General features: G+C 37.4%; 1 protein-coding gene across 1 annotated transcript; it reads right to left on the bottom strand.

Moving 5' to 3' along the window:
- Positions 1–5,901: 5,901 nt before the first annotated feature.
- Positions 5,902–23,483, bottom strand: LOC138146469 (DPY30 domain-containing protein 1-like). Its single transcript, XM_069068396.1, has 5 exons — positions 23,331–23,483; positions 22,719–22,841; positions 18,608–18,721; positions 15,854–15,950; positions 5,902–5,987 (listed from the first exon to the last, which is right to left on the bottom strand). Exons 1-5 carry the CDS (start codon positions 23,481–23,483, stop codon positions 5,902–5,904), a joined length of 573 nt encoding a protein of 190 aa, XP_068924497.1.
- Positions 23,484–24,036: the final 553 nt, after the last annotated feature.

Below are 24,036 nucleotides of genomic sequence, written 5' to 3'. Positions count from 1 at the left end.
TTGCCACCAAAAAAAAAGTTGCTAGAAATATTTTTGCACATATGGGTCCTTTTCCTTTTTCTTTGATCTCTTTGGGATATAGACCTAGTAGTTATATGGCTGGCTTTATGCACAATTTTATAGGCCTTTGGGCATAGTTTCAAATTGTTCTCCAGAATGGTTGGACTGATTCATAGCTCCACCAACAATGCAGTAGTGTTCTTGTCTTTTTTTCATCACCTCCAACATTTGTCATTTTTCTTTTTGGCCATTTTGGCTAATTTGATAGGTGTAAAAGAGTACCTCAGAGTTGTTTTAATTTGCAATTCTCTGTTAATGATTTAGAACATTTTTATATGACTGCTGATAACTTTGATTTCTTCTTTTGAAAACTGCCTATTCATATCTTTTGACCATTTATCAATTTGGGAATGGTTCTTATTTTTATAGATTTGGTTCAGTTCCCTGTATATTTGAAAAACAAGACTCATAAAAAAAAAAAAACTTGCTGTAAAATTTCCATTCCCAGTTTCCTGCTTTTCTTATTTTGGCTATATTGGTTTTGTTCATGCAAAATCTTTTTAATTTAATGTAATAAAATTATCAGTTCTACCTGCTATGATCCTATCTCTTGTTTGATCATGAACTATACCCCTATCCATAGTAAATTTCCCAGGGTCACACAGCTATTCAGTGTCATTCTGAAACCGTTCATATAAGTGTCTGGATTCTTCATATTCATCCCTACCTATGGCCCAGTAATATTTCATTACATTCGCATACCACAATTTGCATGACCATTCCCTAGTTGATGTTCTCACTTTTTGTTGGAAGGGTCTTAGGCTGTCTCCTGAAAAGGTCCTCCCCTTCTGTAGGACTGAATTTCCTAGTGAATTCAGGGCCAATGGTGATGCTATTGTTGGTGACACTTGGGTCATACCAGTCAGCTGAACATAGAACTGAATATGTGTGCCTCCACACTAAAAGTGGATGTAACAGACACTTGGGAGGTAACTGGAAAATGCATAGGAGACCTCTTTTCATTCAACACCACTCCATTGTTTGATGTACACAGGGGTTGGCTTAAACTCAGCCAAGACCTTTCAGTTATTTGACAACAGTTTGACACAGATATGATAGGTGCAGCAACAGTCATTTCTGGTGGTACCATGTGTGTCCATTCTTTCCAGTGCCCCTCAATTTTCAGGCCCACCAGCTGAGACTTGAGGCAGCTACTGGTGAAACTTGAGAAGGTTTTCAGCCCCAGCTTTGCTCAGTAGTGGACTGTGCCCTTCCCCATTGGAGAAGACATAATTTTATTAATCATGGCAGCACGTAATTAACAAAAGGGGTCATCGGCACTCTGGAATGCCAAGGACGGTAAATACCTCTTTCTAAAACCTAGTTAAATCTGGCTAACTGATTTCAATTGATGATTAACTATGGGAGGGGGAGGAGCACGGCAGGGGGAGTTTATGAGTAATGATATTAGAAAACTACCCTAAACTCTGTAGGGCCACCTTTAGTACCACAAGAGGTGATACAGATGATATAGCAGCTGTACTCTGTGAACCCCGGCAGGAATTAAATCCAAACCTGTGCCACACACACACACACACACACACACCTTTTTCCTTTTCTCAATTTGCTACTCTATTTCTTTTTTCCACTTTACTGACAAAGTTCTTTAGAAAGTTGGCTATAAATCCATTTCTCTTTTCTTTCACCAGACACTTGCAATCTGACTTCAGCACCCACATCTTTATTGCACTTAAAGACTGCCAGTGACCTCATAATCCCTCCCAAACAATGGCTTTAAAATAAATGTCATCATTCTCATTACTTATCTACAGCACTGGACACTGTTGGTCATTCCTTTCTGGTGGATAGTCTTTGTTCACTTGGCTGTTCTCTTCATTCTCTTCCCACCTTTCTGACAACCATTCGGCATCTGGAACTCTTCCCAGCTCCTTAAGGTTAGTGTTTCTATCCTTGGTTCTCATCTTCTCTTTATACTTGCCCCCTAATAATCTCATTCATTCTCATAACTTCAACTATTGCCAGGAAGCAGATGACTCTCGAATCTATATTTCTATCCCTGATCTCTTCGTGATCTTTATCTCAAGTAATAACTACAGGCCAGTTCCACATGAATATTCCCATTTAAATGGTAAGATTTACCAACTGAGTCACAGGATTTAAAGGTAGAAGGATCATTAGAAATCACATAAGCCCAGACCCTCATTTTACAGATGAGAAAATTGAAGTCCCTAGTGATTAGGTGAATTGTTCAAGGTCATAGAAATAGAGATGAATCAAACCAGGATTAGAAGTAAATTCTTCAACTTCTAAGCTCAATTCTCTTTCCTTTTTCTCCCAAACCTATTTCTTCATCTAACTTTGCAATTTCTGTCAATGGTATTACCATTCACATGGTCTCCTGTGCTAGAGACCTCATTGTAATTTTTTTTTTTTGCTTTTTGGAGGGGGAAAGGCAGGGTCATTGAGGCTGAGTGACTTGCCCAAGGTCACACAGCTAGTAAGTGTTAAGTGTCTGAGGTTGGATTTGAACTCAGATCCTCCTGACTTTAGGGCCTGTGCTCTATTCACTGAGCCACCTAGCTGCCCCTCTTATTGTAATTTTAAAATTCTTTTTTCCCTCTCAGGCAATGTGGTAATAGTGGAATACTTGGTGTTCAGACAGTTTCTTAACTTCTCTGAGCCTTAATAAACAAGTATTTATTAAGCACTTCATATGTATTCCGGGTAGTACGTTTCCATATGTAAAAGAGGAATGATAATTCATGTTTTCCCTATCTCACAGGGCTATTGTGAAGAAAGTGCCTTACAAGGTGCTTTATAAAGTGAGATATTATTGTTATTTAATCAGTTACCAAGTCCTATCAGTTGTTTTTTTAATTTAATATTTTTAGTTACATTTTAAGGTCCAAACTGCCTTTCTTCATCCCTCCTCAGTCCACAGTAGATGCTGCCACCATTTTACACATACACATACACACACACACACACCCCTATATGTTATATATACATATTGCATATTTTTATTTATCAGTTCTTTCTCTGGAGGTGGACAGCATCTTCCTTCATAGGTCCTTTGTAATTTACTTGAATATTTATAATACTCAAAATGACTTAGTTGCTCACAATTATTCTTTAAACAACATTGTTATTACTGTATCCAACATTCTCTTAATTCTGCTTATTTTACTCTTCATTATTCCATGCATATCTCAAGTCCTATCAATTCTTAGCACAACTGGTTAGATTAGTGTTAGAAGGAACCTGAGCAATCATCTAGTAGAGCAGAATTCTAGAGATAACGCTAAAGATCTGGTTTTCTTGTATTCCCACTCATAAGCCTCCCCACTGATGTTCTCCTCATTGATGTAATTGGTTTTGAGAAAAGATATTTACTAAGGAGATATGTAGTAAAGACAGTGGTTACAGAAACAGTCCCCAAACTGGAGATATCCAATCTCCACTTTCACACCCAAGGCTTTTGGGGAGATTGGGCTCAAAATCAGAAAGCACACAAAACCAAATAGTAAATTAATAGCTTCTGGTTACTGGAAGTCCTTTGAAGTACCCCTTAGGTATAGCTCTCTGCTGGGCCCTAAGAGTCATTAGCCACCATCTATCAAGAGATACTACTACTGATCTGGAAGGGAATTCCTGATCTTCCAACTTTTTGAAGTTCACAAAGTCATCATTTATTCAAGGAGATGGGAAGAAAGAAAAACTCTAATCTTCCTGACCACCCCAAATCCAAGCGCAATTTCATCAGAGGGGTTCTTCCTCACTGGATTGTATCATCATTCAACTCACTGCTGGAATGCTTATGTTTGAACTGACTTGCTAATCACAAGACAACTCTGTGAGTGTGTGTGTTTGCATGTGTGTAACTCCAATCATCTTCATTCAATGGTCAAAACACTTTGCTCCTTACAAATTTTAATTTTTAAAATTTTAAATCTTTTAATCTTCTTTACCACTTTGATTAATTTCCTCTAGTTGTCTAGGGCCTAGACTTAGACTCTAGACCTAGAATCCAAACTTCACAGAACAAATCCCCTTAATAAAAGGATCTGTTCTGTAAAACTTGGACTCAATCAAAAGGCTGCACCCACGGACCTATAATGCCATATGTGGCCTTGAGATTCCCCAACCCTGGTCTAGAACTTTTATGACTACATTAATTGAGGGTGGAAAGCCCCGGACTTACACAAGCAAGGAAACTGTTGTCCAAAGAAACAAAACAATTTGTTTAATGTCACACAGATGTTCTTTCATAAAATATTTCAGTGATGTTATTATGGTATCCCTACAACATGAAACTCTAATACACAAACTGTTGTATTCTTTCAAAATGTCTAGGGAGTTAGATATTTATAGAGATGGATATAAATAGCAATGTGTAGACACTTTAAAAGAGTTAAAGAAGTGAGATCTTGATAAATCAGAAAAAAAATACCCTTGTCACAAACAGGAGAGATAACAAAATCTGAAAGGTAATATTTAGATAATACTGTTGTTGCTGAAGTTGTGCTACCTTTTTATATATTCAAATGTTGACTGGTATTGAATAACCTCTGCTTTAATCTTTTCATTTCAATTTCTTTGGGGTCTCTGTACATTTCCATCGTAATGGTGTCTGTCCTCTTTAGCACTATCTCTTATGAGAAAGATCCAAAACACACCAGAAAAATTAACAATACACTAGAATCAAAAAGTTACAGTATAGTTATGGCTAGAGTGCTATACAAGTGGGTTTCATGGCTTCTGGTGGTTAGTGGGAGTTCCCAGCTTCCTTGAAGTTCCTCAAAAGCAGATAACTCCAGTGAATAGAGCTCTGGATTGCCTAGATTCAGGAAGTCCTTAGTTCAAATCCAGCCTCAGACACTTACTAGCCATGTGACCCTGAGCAAGCCACTTAGCCTCTGTCAGGCTCTGTTTCCTCAATGTAAAAAGTAGATAGTAACAGCACCTACCTCCCAGAGTTGTGAGGATGAAATGAGATAATATCTGTAAAGCACTTAACACTGTACCTGGCACATAATAGAAATTTAATAAATTTTTTCCCCCTCTTCACTTTATACCTCTTCCCTGAACTGTATCCTAGTTCCAGGGATCTTTGGAAAAAACTAGAAACTCAGAGGATGACCACCAATTGGCTGAACACATTAGGGTATATGAATGTAATGGAATACTATTGTGATGTAAATAATGATGAAAGTGATAGTTTCAGAGAAACTTGGGCAGACACAAGTGAAGTGAGCAGGAGAGCAATTCATATTCTAACAATAACATTGCAAAAATAATTTTGAAAGACAAGAACTCTGATCAATGCAACAATCAATCATGATTCTCCATGATGGATGAAGAATGCTATCCATCTCCTTGAAAGAGAGATGATGGACTAAATATACAGAATAAGACACATTTTTAGACATACCCATTATGGGAATTAGTTTTGCTTTACACAAACCTGTGTACCACTCCGTTGTTTTACAAGGATTTTATTTTTCATTGATTAAGGAGAATGGGGAAAGTCAGAGAGAGGAAAACAAAACAGAACTAACCCAACAACAAACACTTGATGACTGATTTCTTTTTAAAAAGGATTTTTAAAAAAGGATCTTTAGGAACAATTTCCGATGCCAATTGTCGTGTGTGTGTGTGTGTGAGTGGGAGGGGGGGGTCGAGGGGTTAGCCCTGGATTTTGGTAAACCCTTAAAATCCCAATTCCAAAATTGTAGCATAACTCCCAGTATATCCAGGAAAGTGGGACTGGTAAAGGATAAATGTGGACTCTCTTAAGAACCACCATTCACTGCATGATCTTGGCACCATGTGTATACATACACACTTTCAAAGCCAATGTGCCAGGTACTCTATTGGGGTTTACTGGTGAAAGCACATCACCAGAGCAATACGTTTTCCAAGGCAACTGGGGACAAAAGCAAACGAGGAGCAATTAAACCACGGCGCTGCAACACAAGAGAAGGAGAGGGAACAAACCTTGGTGCGCCTCTCCCCTCTTTTCGGTTCCTGTCTCTGCAAAGTCGTCCCACTGGGCAGCTCTAGCCACTGGACACACGGGACGGGATCCTCCAAAGAGCGCAGGCGCAGGAGCCGTTGCTTAGCGACGCAACACGCTATTCCAGCTGGGAGCTCGGGTTCCCCAGAGTTATATTACATGCGTGCAATGCAGATACAAGTTGTATTGATTACCAGAGGAAGACGGGAATGGAATGGCTACTGCTGAGGGTGAGCGCAAAACCTGAGGATGGAGTTGCTCTGTCTATTTCTGCACAGCCGGGCCGTGGACCAGCTAGCTCCCCAAGAAAGCTTGCATCTAGGTGCCCAGAGCTCTGCCAGGCACCGTGTAGGATCGAGAATATGGGGGCGGTGGGGAAATAGCACCTGACATGCTAAAGCGCTTCACATAAATTAGCTCATTTGCGATTGTAGCAGGCCCTGGCCTCAGGGAACTTACAGTCTAGTTGGGAAGACAAGCTTAATAAACAGGAAATAACACGCGACTTCGATTAATTCAACAAATATTCAATGAGTGCCTGCTACCTGTGAGGCAGCTTTTTAGGAGCTGGGCACAAGCCTCTCCATGTCCTAAAGTAGCATGCAATTTAGTAAGAGTGGGTGGAGGAAGCACATAAAGGAATAAATACAAGCTTAGAATTTAGTGAAAGTGGATGAATGAAGCATTTTGAATGTGAATGAATAAAGAGAAAACACCTACAGCAAACATTTAATTGCCCCATTGTGCCAAGGTCTGGGTGAGATACATCACTTAGATAAGACAATTTCTGCTCTCTCTGGAGCTCAGTTAGCTAAAGATAAAGAGAAGTACATAGGAGAGGCTAAATAGTGACAGCAGAGATTGGAGTGGGAATCATCTCCAAGATCTAATGAAGGAGGAGGTATTGGGGCTTTATTTTCAAGAATGGAAAGGATTTCCACATGGATGGTACCCCCTTCTAGACCTAGGGGACAGCAGGATCAAATATACTGAGGATAGGGTTGGATGAGATCAGGAAATGGTCAGAAGACCTCACTGTCTGGGATGTCATTAGATTTATCTAGCATCATTATATTTAGAGCTAGAAGGGGACTTCAGAATTCTAATCCAACCGGACTATGGAGAAGGCATTGGATTTGGTCAGGAAGAACTGAGTTCAATTTTGATCTTAGACACTAGCTTTGTGATTCTGGACATATCAACCTTTGCCTCAGTTTCTTCAACTGTAAAATGGGAATGATAATAAAATCTACCTTTCAAGATTGTTGTGAGGATCAAATGAGATGTTTGTAAAGTGCTTTGCAAATCTCAAAGTTTTATATAAATGCTAGCTATTATTATTACAGATAAACACAGAACTGAAAGAGGTTTAATGGCCACTAGCCTAATGTCACAAGCTTGTAAACAGCAGAGTTGGAATTTTTTTCTGATTCTAAGTCCAGTATTCCTTGTGTGTGTGTGTGTGTGTGTGTGTGTGAGTGTGTGAATAGAAATTCATTCTTTGTATTTGTATCCTCAATGCCTAAAACAGTACTTAGCACATAGTAGGGCCTTAATGCTTATTGACTGATTAACTGAAAAAGGTAAATTGGATCATGATTAGGCTTAAGTGCAAGGATGAGGAGCTTGTATTTTGTATTCTCCATAGGCAATTCAGAATCATTGAAAGTGGTATATTATATTCTAGGACCACAAGCTACACTGGACCATTTAAGGGATCCAACTGGAAACTGTCACTTCCTTTTTAGTTAGGTGACAAGGGAAATTAACATCAAGTGCGGCAGCATCTACTTTTACTCCAATCTGTCCAAAGTAATAATACACACTTTACATGCTCAGTTTGCTTTCTGGTACCTTCTTCATGTGTTGCATCAATGAAAGTCACCAAGAGGAAAAAGATGTGTCCTGTAGCCTACAGGTTCACTAATCCCCTTGTCCATAGCTGACTAAGCAGCTTTAGGGCACTCTGGGATATTGACACTGGTGCTGATGAGCTGGCATGATTCCTTAATGACAGGTCAGTTAGCCAGGGACAATGATATACTCCATGATTATTTCTGGGGTTCCACTAGTATAAAATTCCTACATTGTGTCCAAACCACATTAATAATAAAGTTAACAATAACAGCAATACTAGAGTACTCAGGGATTCATGAAGGACGCAGAAGTTAAGCTGGATCTTGAAGACTGAATAAGATCTGGAGAGACAGAAAGGAGAAGGGAGGGTATTGCAGGTAAGGAAGCACCACAAAAGAAGCCAACAGACAGGCATAAGTATGCACTTGGCTGACATCAAGGAGACCAAATTAGTTAAAGTAGGAGAGGTGTTGGAGAATTGTGAGAAATAACTTTGGGTAGGCAAGGTTTGGAAAACTGGGCAGAGATTTTAGATTTTAAACAGGCAGTAGGAGTAGTGGAAAGTTTTTGAGCAAGGGAGTGATATCATGAAAAATGTTCAAGGAAGATAAATCTGGCAGTGTGTAGGATGGTCTAAAGCAGGGGTTCTTTTTTGTGTGTCATGGAAGCGTATAGATTATCTCAGAAGTAACATTTAAAAATCACAATTGAAGGAAATGCCAACTTTCACTTGTTGTTTTCAGTCATGTCTGACTCTTTGTGACCCCATTTGGGGTTTTCCTGGGAAAAATACTGGAGTGGTTTGCCATTTCCTTCTCCAGTTCATTTTACAGATGAGGAAACTGAGGCAAATAGGGTTAAGTGACTTTTCCAGGGTCACACAGCTAATAAGTGTTTAAGGCCAGATTTAAACAGAGGTATCATCCTGATTCCAGGCTCAGCCCTCTATTCTCTGTGCCATCTAGCAGTCCTGTGACTCATTTGATGATGTAGTAATAGTGACTGGTAAAGCCAGGACTGGATTCATGTCATCTGATAGCCTAGTCTATTGCTTTTTTCCCAGTGTACCATGATGTTGCCCATAGCCTCTAAAGGGCTTTGGGAAATATAAAAAACTTCCTTCCCTTTCTACCCCTACCTCCTCATCTTTCCACCTCCCACCAACCTGCTCCTTTCTTTGGATGATGTCTTTGTGCTCTGGCATCTCATCATGTGGTAGTAACTTGGTGGTAAGGCTGATTGGTGGTAAGGTATCTATATGTGATTCAGTTAGAAACCAGACTTTCCAACACAACAAACATTTTTTTATTTTTATTAATTCTAGCCTTCTAAAAATAACATTATACTACTGACCAGGAGGATACAAACTTGAGACTTGTTCCTCCAGTGATGGCACTGGCATCCACTCCCTATAGATCAAGGGTGGGGAAATTCCAGCTTTTGACCTGGATATATGACCCTCAGGTAGGATTCCCTGCATCTGCAAAGCAAATATTAAGGGGTGATATCTAAATTTATGTTTATATGTGCAAAAATAAACGTGCCTTTTAAACTCTACTGGAAAAATTAAAAAAAAAAACTACAACATGGAATAATATACCATTGCAGTCTATGTATCTACCTGTTTTGTTCCTTTTTATCTTTTCATACTGTTAGCTTGGCATTCAGGATCTTCCAATCTGATTCCAGTCTACCTATGAGACCTGATTTCTCACTGCTCCTCTCCATCAACCCCATGGTTCAGTCTGACTGATCTCTCCTTCAACATACAATACACCCTCCCACCTTAATTTACATTGTTCCCCTTGACAGTGTTCTCTACATTTCTTTTTTTTTTTTTTTTTTTTTTTGCTTTTTGGAGGGCAATTGGGATTAAGCGACTTGCCCAAGGTCACATGGCTAGTTTTTGGGTTAAGTGTCAGGCTGGATTTGAACTCAGGGACTCCTGACTCCAGGGCCAGTGCTCTACTGTGCCACCTAGGTGTCCCAATATTTCTTTATGAATATATGAGAAGATGGCTTCAAACTCAAATAGAAAATGATCCCTGCTTGCCACATATTGATTTAGAAAACCATAAACTAGCATTCTCTATATTGTTTTGTATTTTATTTATTTTGTTAAGCATTTCTGGATTATGAATTTTAATCCGCTTCCTCACTTGAGATTGCTGAGTTTGATACCTCTGATCTAAGACTTACCTTTCCTTTGACTGACTTGCTTCAGTTTTCCCCTCCCTCTCCAAAAAAACCATGGTAGGTATCACTCAAATATCATTCATCATATTGCATTGCCATTTAAAAATGTTTATGTCTCCTGAGTAGATTCTAAGATTGGTAAGGTCTAGTTCTTTATCTTATACTACTTAATTCCTTCCAGCATCCTAGTGTACTGTAGGTGCTAAAGAAATATACCATGGTATTTTTCCCTTCTCTTTTTGTCCTTTCTCTAGTTGTTTTCACTAAATAACATCAAACTGATGGTTTTTCCTTTGAAAAACAATTTTGTGTTAAACACAAAATTATGTTCACTTACAAAAAAATGAACATACATTTATAGTGTAGTATAAATATGCCTTTTAAACTCTACTGGAAATATAATAAAAGGCTACAAGATAATATGGAATAATATACCATGCAGTCTGTGTATCCCCATCTTTGTTTCTGTTTCTTTCTATCTTTTCATACTGTTAGCTTGGCATTCTGATTCCAGTCTACCTATCCAACCCAATTTCTCACTGTTCCTCTCCATCAACCATATTTTATTTTATTAACTTTTATTTTAGTTATAGCATATATATATAGCATAAAATAACAGGCATTTATATTAATTTAATTACCCTATAATTGTCTTTAATATTTATAAATACATTCAAATATACAGACAAGTCTTTTTACATAGCTGTGGTCAGTTATATATATATATATAACACATATAAACATCACTAAATTCATGCTGCATGATTCCACAGGAATCACATTTCTATATTACCTTTGTGTTTGTCATTCTTCATGGTAGTATATAATTTTTTTTATTAAGATATACTACCTTGATTAATCATTTCATAACTACAGAAAATTTAAGCTGTTTCCTGTTTTTCACTAGTCTGTTTAGTTTTGCAATATAATACATATTTTTTATATAAATGGAACTTTCTCCTTTAAATTATTTCCATGGGGTATATTCCCAATTGTGAGACTTCCAAATTGATTGCTTATATCCTTTGACTATGTGTCCTCTTTGATTATGTGTCCACTGTCTTGTATCAATTCCTTGTATATTTAGTGAAAATATTTTCCCCATTCTGTTGTTCTATATTTCCTTATAATTTACAAAGCACTTTCTTCACAAAAAGTATGTGAAGCAGATAGACAGTGTAAGTGTTTTTATTTAGTTTTATGAATGAAGGAACTGAGGCTCAGAGAGCTGTATAATTGTTCATTGTCCATGATCACATGACAAGAAAGAGCCAGGGGTAAGACTTGAACCCAGATCTTCTGACTCTGAGCCTCTTTGACTTATTTAAATTGTGTATGGTTTTAAAAAATATAATCTCATCAACTTTTTCTATAGGAATTTGTTGAGAAGTGGTGTGGTGTTGAGAAGTGCATTTAGTCCTGTCCTCTAAGTCAGGGAGACCTAGGTTCAAATCCTGTCTCTGACACACACTGGCTGTGTGACCTTAGGAATGTCACTTAACTTTTCAGCACCCCCAAGATAAATCTCTCAGATTGTAAGTAGCAGTAAGGAAATTCCCCATACTGATAAAAATCACATGTTTAGCTTCCCAGATTTCTAATTTGTTAGATTTTTAGAACAGTTTTGTGATAACCTATCTTTAAATTTAAAATAAATGATTGAAACATTTCTTTCAATTAAAAAAACCCCCAAAACATTACAACAAGCTCCTTTTCACCTATATGATTTTTAGATGATTGTTTTTCTTGTGGGCCAGTGGTTTTTACTAGCAAAAAGATTTCGCAGCTGTGTCCTACACTTTGTAGCTAATAATACAACTCTAAGAAATGGCCGGCTGGATTTCTGATCCCTATCAAGTCCCAGTCTATAAGTCTAACCACATCAGCACTTTCATTTCACCCAAATATATCAGTGTGAGAATTTCCCCAAGTCCAGATCATTCAGATAGTGAATTTCAAATTTTTACTGGATAAATTCTCAGTTTTTTCTTGATATTTTACATTGGTTGGGGCAAAATAGAACACTAGACTTGGATTCAGGAGAGACCTGGGTTCAGATTCTGTCAACATGAATCCTTGGCAAGTCTATTTCTGTTATCAGAGGTAGACGATTGTAGGCAATACTGATCATGGTCAGCTACCAAATACTTGCATGTGGACTATTCACTTAGTGAAGTTTTTTGCAACATTTAAAAAAATTCTAGATTGGATTCTCCTTGTCATCCTAATGCACTTCTGGACCACTTTAACCTATCATCATCATTATCAGTTGCTCTATGTTCAGGGAGCACAGACCCATTTTAAATTAACTGGAAAGAAAAGCATAAGTAGGAAGGTCAATATTCTGGTTTAAAAAATCACATTCAACTCCTTTAACTAAATATTGTAATCCCCCAAAGCCAGTAATTCTATTTATGGCATTTCAAACATTAGAAATGATCAAGATTGGGAGTATGCACCCTAAACATAACATGTACTCTCTCACCACCATACCTCTGGTCACACTATTCCCTATGCTTTGAATGTCTCTTCTCTCCTCTCCTCTTTCCCCCACCCCCCTTCTTCACCTGTTGAGAGTTTCCACATATACTTTAAAACCCAAGTCAAATGCTACCTCAATTCTTCCCATGGCATAACAATAATCTCTTCTACCCTCCCACCTCAGACTTCACATAGCATTGTTTGACATATCTCTAATATAGTTACCATATGATATTAAGATATCATAGTCAGCTTTTTTATCTGTATGATCCTAATTTAAGACTGTCAAGCATGAATCACAAGTCCCATACAAACTTGCTTCTTGCCAAATGCCTAACGCTGTGCTCTATATACTAAAAGTGCTTAAAAACATGCATTGAAGTTATGAATCAACATAGTATATGTTACTTGAAGACAAGAAGTCAACACATTTTGGGGTGGCCAGGTGGCGCAGTGAGTAAGAGCACTGTCCCAGAGTTGGGAGACCTGGGATCGAATCCAGGCTCAGATACTTAGCACCACACCCAGAAATAACTGGCCGTGTGACCTTGAGCAAGTTACTTAACCCCAATTGCTTTAAAAAAAAAAAGTCAACACATTTTGATGACTCTTTGGGTATAGCCTATGTAGTTCAATTACTACTTCATTCACAGCATAACTCTGATAGTCTATTGATAAACCAGGACTGGGCAATAGGGAATTCAACAGTACAGTAGGGTAGAAGTGGGAACAAGAGAATTACCTAATTTTGGATCTTTTGCATCACTGGCCATGTGACTTTAGCAATATATTTCCTCCACTCTGGGTTTCAGTTCCCTCACTTGAAAAATGAGGGAAATTAGTCACGTATATACTGATTTGAGGGGATCTATACATGTAATTTTCATTGATGTTGGGAGTTCTTGGTGGGGAAACTTCTGCCAATGTAGGCCTGCAACTATTTTGCAAGTTATAATCTTAGAGAAATGCCTGAAACACTAGGGGTGGTGACTTGGCCAAGGTATGTGTTCGAGGCAGGATCAGAACGAAGGTCATACTCATTCAGAGAACAGATTTCTAGTCATGGTGCTGCCTTGCTTCATGTATGGATTTTTTAGATCTATATATATATATATATATGTATATACACATTTGTGTGTATTTATATGTACATACACATATATGTGTATTCTGCAGATACTAAGTGCCTCAAACAACTTAGTAAAACTGTAAGTTACAGAAAATTGCTGACTGGCATTGGCAGAAGACAATGGTGGAGCTGTGAATTGATTCAACCATTCTGTAAAGCAATTTGGAACTATGAAAAGGCTATAAAACAATGCATACCTTTTGACTTAGCAATACTGCTACTAGGTCTATAGACCAAAAGAAATAAAAAAAAAAAACAAAAAAGAGAAGGACCTATATTCACAAAAATATTTATAGTAGCTCATTTCTATATACAAAAAATTAGGGATTGAGGGGATACTCAACAGTTGGAGAATGGCTGAACAAGTTGTGGTATGTGATTATGATGGAATACTATTGTACTATAAGAAATGATGAGCAGGGTGCCCTCAGAAAACCTGGAAAGACTTTCATGAGCTGAAGCAAAGTGATGTACTGAGTACAAAGTAATAGCAATATTGTAAGATGATTAGCTGTGAATGACTTAGCTATTCTCAGCAATACAGTGATTCAAGACAACTCTGAAGGACTTATGATGAAAAATGCTCTCCATCCCCAAAGAAAGAACTGATGCTGTCTGGGTACAGATTGAAGCATACTTTTTTTTAACTTGGTTTTTCTTGAGGGTTTTTTTTTTTTGGTTTGTGTTTTCTTTCACAACATGACTGCTATGGATATGTTTTGTATGATTATGCATGTATAACCTATGTTGAACTGCTTGCCTTCTCAATGAGAGACGTGGGGAGGGAGCAGAGGAGAGAATTTGTAACTCAAAGTTTTCAGAACAAATGTTAAAAATTGTTTTTACGTGTAACTGCGCTAAAATAAATGAAAAGAAATCCCCAGAGCCTCTTGGCCAGGGCCAGAACTCTCTTAAAAGTTTGTACCACTATTGTACATCTTGGAATTCAGGGATAGGTGCTAGGTGCTTCTTTGACAAAGTCCCTCCCTCTTCTCCTAGTTCAGGAAATGAGAGAGATTGCTAGAAGCCCCCTCTTTACTGTTTATTACCAAAAAAAATTGCCAATGTCCAATTTCTAAACAAGTTGTGTAGTAAAATTCCATTTACAAATTGGTTGTTTGCAATGTAAAAAACATTTTCCCATAGAAACAATGATATAAATCCTGATTAGGTGAACACTAGCTAGGACTTCTACTGAATATTTTGATGTTGCCTTTTCATATGCCCTGAAACCTGGGTAGTATCTGACTAATCATCTTTAGGAAAGACTTCAACTGGTTGGCTAGATTCTTGGTTGGCAACTTTGAGAGAAGCATCATTAGTATGATCCATCTCCTGATTATATGTTAAGGGAGGATTTTATTTATTTATTTACTTACTTTTAGTTTACAACATTCAATTCCACAATCCCCCGAGTTCCAAATTTTCTCCCCCTTCCTCTCCTTTCCCCTCTCCCCCCACAGCAGTTTGCCATCTGATACAGGTTCTACAATACCTTCACATTAAACATTAGTCAAGTTGTAAAGAATTATAACCAATGGAATGAACAATGAGAAAGAAGGAACAAAACAAAACAAGAGAGCAAGCAAGTAGTTTGCTTCAGTCTGCATTCAGACTCTAGTTCTTTCTCTGGATGTGGATATCCCTTTCCATCATGAGTCCTTGGAGTTGTCTTATAACCTTGCATTGCTGAGAAGAGCCCAGTTTATCAAAATTAGTCATCACAGATATGATGTGTCTGTAATTGTGTACAAAGTTCTCCTGGTTCTGCTCTCCTCACTCAATATCAATTTATATAAGTCTCTCCAGGTTATTATGAAGTCCATCTGCTCCTCATTTCTTATGGCACAATAGAAATATACCACATATACCACAACTTGTTCAGCCATTCCCCAATTGATGGGCATCCCCTTGATCTCCAATTCTTTGCCACCACAAAAAGAGCAGCTATAAATATTTTTGTACATATGGGTGTTAAGGGAGAATTTAATCCAGGAGGGATTTCTCAACTTCATTTTGAACAGTAGCGTTATGCTGGACTGTTTTCCTAGTAAGAGAAAAACTTTGAAGAATCTTGACTCTGATTGAGTGTCCTTCATAGAAAAAAATCTGTTTTGGAATTGCTCCCCCTCACCCCCAGAAGTGTGAATTACCTGAAAAAGACCCTTCTTGAGATTCAGTCTTAGTAACAGTACTAGAACCAGGGGAAAGCTGTTCCTTCAAGTCTGTTTTCGACATTCCATTTTCTCTCTAAATATGACCAAAAACAGAAAAAAAGGAATTTTTTTTTCATAAGACTTACTTATAATACCTTTATGAACTACTCCCATATTTGTATATGTCATACAAAATTTGAGAACTTCACCATTACCCGTTCACATTTTTTTTAGAAGAGAGACCAAGAAGTTTTTCCCATCTCTTTTCCCTAACCACTCATCCTTCCAGATCCAGCAAAGGTTCACCAGCTTCTTGAAGCCTTCTCTGATCATTTCAGTCTACAGTAATCTTCTTCATTCTCTGAACTAATTTTTTTACATCTTTTCTAGAGAAGTAATTTGGCATTTATCACATACTGTCTTTCTTTCCTATTTACTATTTCGCATGTGTTATATCTCATTTGGCCAATGAGACCATAATCTCAAGAGTAAAGACTCTATCTTGTACATGTAACCTACGAGTATGTAGCAGAGTGCTATCTATATATTATAGCAGGTGAGGCTTGTTGGAGGAAGGAAGAAATGAATGACTCCTGGAATTTTTTCTCTTCTTTATCCTCTTTATTCCACTAGCAACCAATTCTTATTGGTTCTTGCTCTGAAATATGTCAGATTCGCTCTTTATGCTCTAGCTCCATTGCCATCCCATTTACACTAACATTACAATACAACACGACAGAAACCTCTGGCTTGTTTTCCCTCTCATGTGTCTCCCCTTTGATGCTCTGTATATTCCTGCTACGTCAATCTTTTAAAAACATCACTTTCATCATGCCACTTATTATCTAGCATATACGTGAACGAGTCAGACAGAATATACTCACCCACCCAGAAAAAAAATGTTATTTTATGATGTATTGCACACCTCTGGGGTGCCTTTTACATTAAGACAGTGTAAGCAAAATCTGACTGGTGCCTCATAAATGAACTGGCACCATTTTTTTATTCTGTATATTTAGAATGAAGTCACCAAAAAAAATTTTATAAAGTCATCTTTGATCATTAAAAAAAAAATGAATACTGAAAGGAACTGGATTTGAGATTTTATCAACACAGGGAACTCCTGGTATTGGAACTCCTGGTATCCCTGCAGACCACAACCTGTCTATTACTTGGTAGATCATCATACAGAGATGACTGAAGCATAGAAAAGTCAACTGACTGGCCTAGGGTCATATAGTTATTAAATGCTGGGAGTGGGATTTGAAACTTAATTTTTACTGACTTCATGGCCAACAGTCTATCCACTATGGCATGCTGATTCTATGGACTACTATTATCTTTTGAAAACTTTACAATTGAGTCATACTTTCTGAATCTCCCAGTTTTCTTCAGCAAGAATCTTGATTGTATATTTATTTCAATACCTTCATTTTAAGAGTGATGAGCCTAGGCCCAGGTGAGATTAAATGACTCACTCAAGGCAGTAAACAACAGAACTGGGATTCAAACCCAGGTCCTTTGGCTCTGACTAAATTAAGTATTCTTTACATTATATCATACTATTTTTTTTTTCTTTTTGGAGGGCAATTGGAGTTAAGTAACTTGCCCAAGGTTACACAGCTAGTTTTTTTGTGTGGGTGTTAAGTGTCTGAGGCTGGAACTGAACTCAAGTCCTCCTGACTCTGGGGTCGGAGCTTTACTCACTGCGCCACCTAGCCACCCCCATATCATACTATTTTTATTAAGTTTAGTCTAGTCATCTCAACTGTTCCTTCTTCACAAAATTGTAATTATCACTTCAGTGTTCCCCTATTTCATATGCCTTCCTTCCTCTCCTTCTACTCAAAAAAATGTATGCATCCTTGAAGGCCTAACCTCAAGTCCGATATCCTAAGAAACTATTTCCCAGTTCACTGATTGCTAGTACAATTGTTGCATTAGTTTCAACTTCCCAATTAGGTTCTACGTTCCTTGAAGTCAGATGCCAAACCATGTATCGTTTTTTTTTCATAGTACCTAGCTCTGACTTGATCACAAACTGATTACTAAGTATAAATGCTTGTTATACTATTTTTCTTATCATTAAAAAAGAATAATTCTTAATTAAAATATTTATATACTTTATTCATGATATTATTTGGTGTTATATTTTATTCACACCTAAGTTATTTGATGTAGACTTTAATTTATTTGAAAATCCATTTAACATTTTTAGCATCCAGTTGCCACATTTACAAGTTCTGCAACATTGATGGTCTTCATCTTGTGTCATCCTTTGCAATTTGCTAGGTATGAAGTGAAACTTCAGAATTGTTCTGCTTTGCATTTCTCTTAATAGAGATAAATGATTCTGAATGATAATACTGTGACTATCCTGTCAATATCTCATTCATTTCTGTGAGGTTGGGGAAAAGACTTTATTAAATAGAACAGACTTTCCTTTTAGATCTTTGCTCTTTTCATGTCATTTATGCAATTTCTTCCTATTTTCCCTTATAGTTTTCATCTCAAAATAGGGTCAGGGAAGAGTATTATGTGGAGGTCAAAACTAGGTTTGGTGATACCCTTAACCACTAGAACTTTTTTTAGATAAAACTCTTGTATCTCAAGAGACTATACTAACAAAAAATTATGCTAATGTACACGCAAATTTTTAATGTTAATAGATGACTTCAGGTAGAAAAGCTGATTGTTAAAATGATGGAGGAAAGGTTCTGTTTCTGCTAGTATTTTAAAAAATATATTCACATTAGGGCTTAATAAAGACTCATCTATTTCTTCAAGAGGAGGCAATTTCAGGGGTTGAAACTTTTCCTGCCATGTGCGAGGTCTCTGCTCTGGATAAGGCTCCATGATTGTTTTCTAGAAAGAAAAAAAGAATCAATTAGTGATTTAATATCTTTCTGTCTTTTGAAGTTAGATGTCTTAGGTATCTGTATATAAACTTCTGAGTTTTAAAACTCGGTTGCCTTTTTAGACTTATGGTAGGATCCAGATTATAGATATAAATAATAACCTATCCTTCCAAATAGCAAGAAATTTCCATTCAGTAAAGAAAGACAGAGTGGAAAGAGAATTGGAATAGGAATTATTAAACCTGGGTTCCAGTCTATGTAACCTTTAGAGAATAACTTTCATCTCTCTGAGTCTCCGTTATTATATTTATTTTTAAAAGGGGGTGGGGAACAGAGATTAGAGTAGGAGAATAATACCTTCATGTTCCTTACTTTATATATATATATATACTGTTGAATTAATGATCTAATGAAAAAAATTAAGTGATTTTAAACTGTTAAACAAATTACTTAATTTATTAATTAATTTGATTACCAATTATTAATTATTACAAATTATTAATTAATTTAATTAAAATTTAAAAAACTACTATACAAATGTAAGGTATTATATTTCAGGTAGCCTGAATAGTTACTTATACATAGTAGTTCCTCAGTAAATGTTGGTGGACTGACTGAATTAATGAGACTAATATTGCTCCTCTTAGGTAGAATTGGCATTGGAATTTTGAACTTATCAAGATGATAAAAAACTTATTTAAAAAAAATTTAATTTGAAGTCCTGTAGTTAAAGAATCATCCTTCATATTACCATAGAATTTCAGAGTTGGAAAGGACTTCAGTGGCAACTAAATCCAAAACTTACCTGAAAAAGAACTCCTGTTCCAGCAGACCTGATAAGTGGTCATCCCATCTCTGCCTGAAGTCCTCCAGTGAAGGGAAACCCATGACCTTTTCAGACCAATATACTTTGGAACAAGTCTGTCTAAATCTGCATCTCTGAACCCATACCCATTACTCATTGCTTTTCCTTCCGTAGCCAAATTAAATGTACTGCAGACTAGGGTCTATTAAACACATTGAACCAGTGGTCTCTGGTCCAGAAAAAAAACTGGAGCACCCCTCTCTGGTATTGTGTATATTTGCTTATTTGTAAAACGTAACATAGATTTACTATAGTAGTACTATGTGCTAATAATTATTTACATTATAAAACTTATGTAAAAATAGAAATAAAAATGATGAGATGAAGTAATATTTGATTCTTGAATCAATAGAGAACTACTGGGATTTAGTGAGTAGCCAAATAAGATAGTCAGACCTTTGCTTTAGGAAAATCACTCTGGAAGCAGTGAGCAAAGATGATACAGGAAGACCACCACAGTTAGGAAGCTATGGAAACAGTTGAGTTGAGAGAAGAGTTAGATCTAAATGAGGGTGGTAGCTGTGGAAACAGGGAGCAAGGGGAAGATGGGAGAGATGTCAACGTAGAATGGCAAAACCTGGTAACTAGCTGTTTATGTGAATGTGGGATGAGGGGAAGTGAGAAGGAGAATTGAACAGAAATCTGGGGAATTGGAATGATGGTGTTGTCCTTGACAGTAATAGAGAAATCTGGAATATGGGCAGGGAAAGAAAGTCAGTGTAATAAGATGTGCCATTGGTTATCACTGTTTATGTCTGTGTGTCCTAGGTGACTCACTTCTGTCCTATTCAAAAAGAAAGGAGGTAGCATTCTTACTCACCAGTCACTGTCCCCAAGTGCAGAGGTCACTCCCTAAGAAGCACCTGCTGTAGTTACCAGCTGATCTAGGGACAGGGAGGAGTAGAGAATTTTCCTACTGGGAACTGTGCAGGTCCTGGGGGTAGCTGTTTGTTTAATTTACAGCTGCTATGAGGGACTGATTCCTGGTACAGATGGAGCAAAGTAAGACATTTGAATAGCAGGAGGAGGATACCCAGTAGGGAAATAGGAAAATGTTGGGGAATAAGGGTAGGTATGGTTGTGTTGGATGTTATTTGGCTTCCTACGCTCTGATTGGTTGATCACACAGCCAGTAAAGACAGGTGAGTGATTCCCACCTCCATTAGCCATGGCCTTTGACTTAATGACCACTGCTCTAAACAGTGAAAATTAAAATAAACAACGACTAAAGAAGGGGGAAGCAAGGTAGAGAAACTTGCTAAGAGCATCCTTAAGCAAGGGTGGGGGGGGGATTTCTGCTGGTTGCTAAGTGTGGCTTGTGGGCAGATAGGACTTTGTAATAATGGAAGAGTAATCCCAGATTTGGGGAAAGTACAACAGAAATGATGAAAAGAGAAACTCAATGTTTATGTGATGAGCAATAAAATATAAATTTCAGCTGACAGGATGCTACAAACTCATTGAGGCTTGAGGCCTGTCCCAAATAATGAGTTTTCTACTCTGTCTTCTGGGGATTACAGGCAGTCTGAAAAAAAAACATTTGAATTCAAGTACATTTTGGTGCTTAGAAAATAAAAGAGAAAAAGGAAATGTAACTGGCCCTTTAAAAAATATCAGTGTTCCTTTATTTGGAGTCACAATCAGAGGAATGCTAATACATCAGTGTAGATTTTCTGAACTTCATGGACAAGAAAAGTGGTGGTGGGGGGGAGGAGGGACCTGTACCTGAGCTAAAAAAAGCGTTAGGGAGACTAATTGATCTTTACAGACTATAATTAAACTCAGGTAGAGCTGATTACTGATGGGATAAGCCTGGATCATCCAATGATTTCGTTAATATCAAATTAAATAAAAAGTTCATGTGAAATTTGTCAGCATATCAGAGACATTTCCTTGATATTTGGAACTTTGCTCTATTTAGTATTTCTTACTGACCCATTTAGGTTTGTTTTTTTTCTAAGTCCCATGACTTCATCAGCAGATGAAGAAAACTTCATCTCTAATTGAAGACTGAAAGCTTCTGAAATGTATAGCCTGAAAGATTTTCTTGAGTGCACTGAGAGATTAAGTGATTTTTCCAGGGTCAGAACAGTCACAGTGAGTCAGAGGCAAGAGGTTAAGCCTGTAGTTTTCCTGATTGGAAGGCTAGTCCACTCTCCTCTCTGCATCTAGATTATTAGTCATAGCTAATTACACCTCTAGATTATTAATCATAGTTAATTACATTCTAATTTATTCATAACCAAATGAATAAATGCTCTGAAGTAAAGAGTTTTTAGTGGGATACTTTTGCAGCTCAGTTCTATGTTCCTGGAAAAGTCTGGCTACCTTCCTTGCATTTGTACTATCAATATCTGGGACCTCTGGCCAGATAATGGTGACTACCACCTCAGGTAAGGCATCTGTCTTGAAGGGAAAGAACAACTCTTTAAGAGGACTGACTTTCTTTACAAGCAAATTTTTTTGAAGTCCTTGTACATAGTTGCTGCTCAACAAATATTTGATAAATATTCAACTTCCTTTTCTGTTTTCTTTCTCATTAGAGTAAGTTCCTTTAGTTCTTGGCCAAATTTGCTAGAAAACCTATGAAATAGCTATAAAACCAGGGATATCTGCATGTAAATGATGATGATGAGAATTGCTAGTATTTCCATAGTACATTCTATGAGTCAAACACTATGCTATCCTTCTTTACACATATTATCTCATTTGATTCTCACAACAACCTTGGGAAGAAGGTGCTATTGTTACACCCATTTTTATCCATCTGGCCTTTACTTTCCTCATCTGTAAAATTTGAGGACTGGACCAGATGACTGCTAAAGTTTCTTTCAGTTCTCAATCTCTGATCTTATGAAATGTAAGGTATAATTATGCAAAGTATTATGACCTTTGTTTTTACTTTCTCTAGATGAGGCTGCAATACCACTAAAATAAGTTATGTATTGAATTTTCCTTGCAAAATCCAAGGGGATTGATTATATAGTAACACCTGTAAATTAAAAAGGGAAAAAAGGGATGTTCAATACTTTAAGAAAAACCCCTTGATTCTTAAACACATAAAATCATGACATGCGATAAGAACTGAGTTTGTTGCTGGGTCATAAAATTGTCGCTGAAACTAATGAAGATGACTCACTTTTTTAAACTCTTCATGTTTTTTCTGGAATTGAATTTCTTCTGCCTTCAGTTTTTGTGCTATTTCCAGTTCCAAAAGGATTTTCATTCTCTCTTCACTCAGCCGAAGCTTCTCTAGCATTTTCTGTTGTTGCAAAAAGCCAAATGCCAGAAATCGAACAATTAGATTAACTGTTAATAAAAAAGTCTGTGGCCTAGATGGGAATGAAAAATCCCAGGGGAGGGGAGAGGGCAAATCGGGGAGAGAAGAAGGAGTTATATCCCAATAAAGAACTCTGAGTTTATAACTCTAAGCTCTTTGCTGTCCTGTGGGTGGTTGACAATTCATTAACCATAAGGTTTCTGAAATCAAATGCTTAGTGTCTCAACTTATATTGCAAATCCCTGACTTCAGGAATTTCTGCAACCAAAATACCTTTGAGAGCTGAGTTGGGACTAAGAAATTATCTCTATCCTGAAGCTGCCTTGCTGATGGTCTCTCTGAGATTGAGCCCAGGTCCCCAGAAACGGAGTATAGAAAGGAGATCTGGACCATCCTAGGACCCTTCTATAGATGCAGTTACTCCAGGGAATCCTGAAAACCAATAAAGAAATGGATCCTGTGTACACACACCTGGTGACTTGCATGAATTTGTCTCCTATATTCATAAATCCAAAATGCCAGGTACTCTATCGGATCTGAAGGTCGTTGCTGAACCAATTTAGCAAGGCCTTGAACTAAACATTTTCCCAAGCACTTTTTCAGGTACTCAGATTCCAAAGACATTTCCTGTAAAAACACCAGTGTAGAGGAACATTGTTTTAATCACAGAGCAAAATTTTAAATGGAAACATTCTAAGCACTTGTAGATTTATCATAGAGTACTTTGCTGACACCTTTTTTTTTTTTTTTGGCTTTTCAAGGGCAATCGGGGTTAAGTAACTCGCTCAAGGTTACAGGGCTAATTTGTGTGTGTGTGTGTGTGTGGGTGTGTGTGTGGGTGTGGGTGTTAGTGTCTGAGGCCGGAACTGAACTCCGGACTTCTTGACTCCGGGGCTGGGCTTTACTCACTTCGCCACCCAGTCTACCCCCTTCTTAGATTCTTAACCTCATTCCTATCACCATATGAAAAAAAATTGCACAGGTGTTGGCAGCAATGAGTATACTCAAATGTTCTGAATCTCCCTCTCCCTCCCTCCCCTCCCCCAACTATCTGAAGCCGGACTAATGGAACTTTGATAAAATCATCAAGGCTGACAGAATTTCTATTTATTCAATGTAAGAAGACAGTTTGGGCTTCCAACAGAACCATCTTACCAACAGACTTTCACCCTTAGGT

This window comes from Petaurus breviceps, unplaced genomic scaffold (assembly GCF_028583685.1).
Source record: "Petaurus breviceps papuanus isolate PSGF00001 unplaced genomic scaffold, PetGlider_PUasm1.0 90762, whole genome shotgun sequence".
Classification (NCBI taxonomy): Eukaryota; Metazoa; Chordata; class Mammalia; order Diprotodontia; family Petauridae; genus Petaurus; species Petaurus breviceps.
Note: the sequence above shows the minus strand (reverse complement) of the source record. Positions and strands in the feature narration are given on the sequence as shown.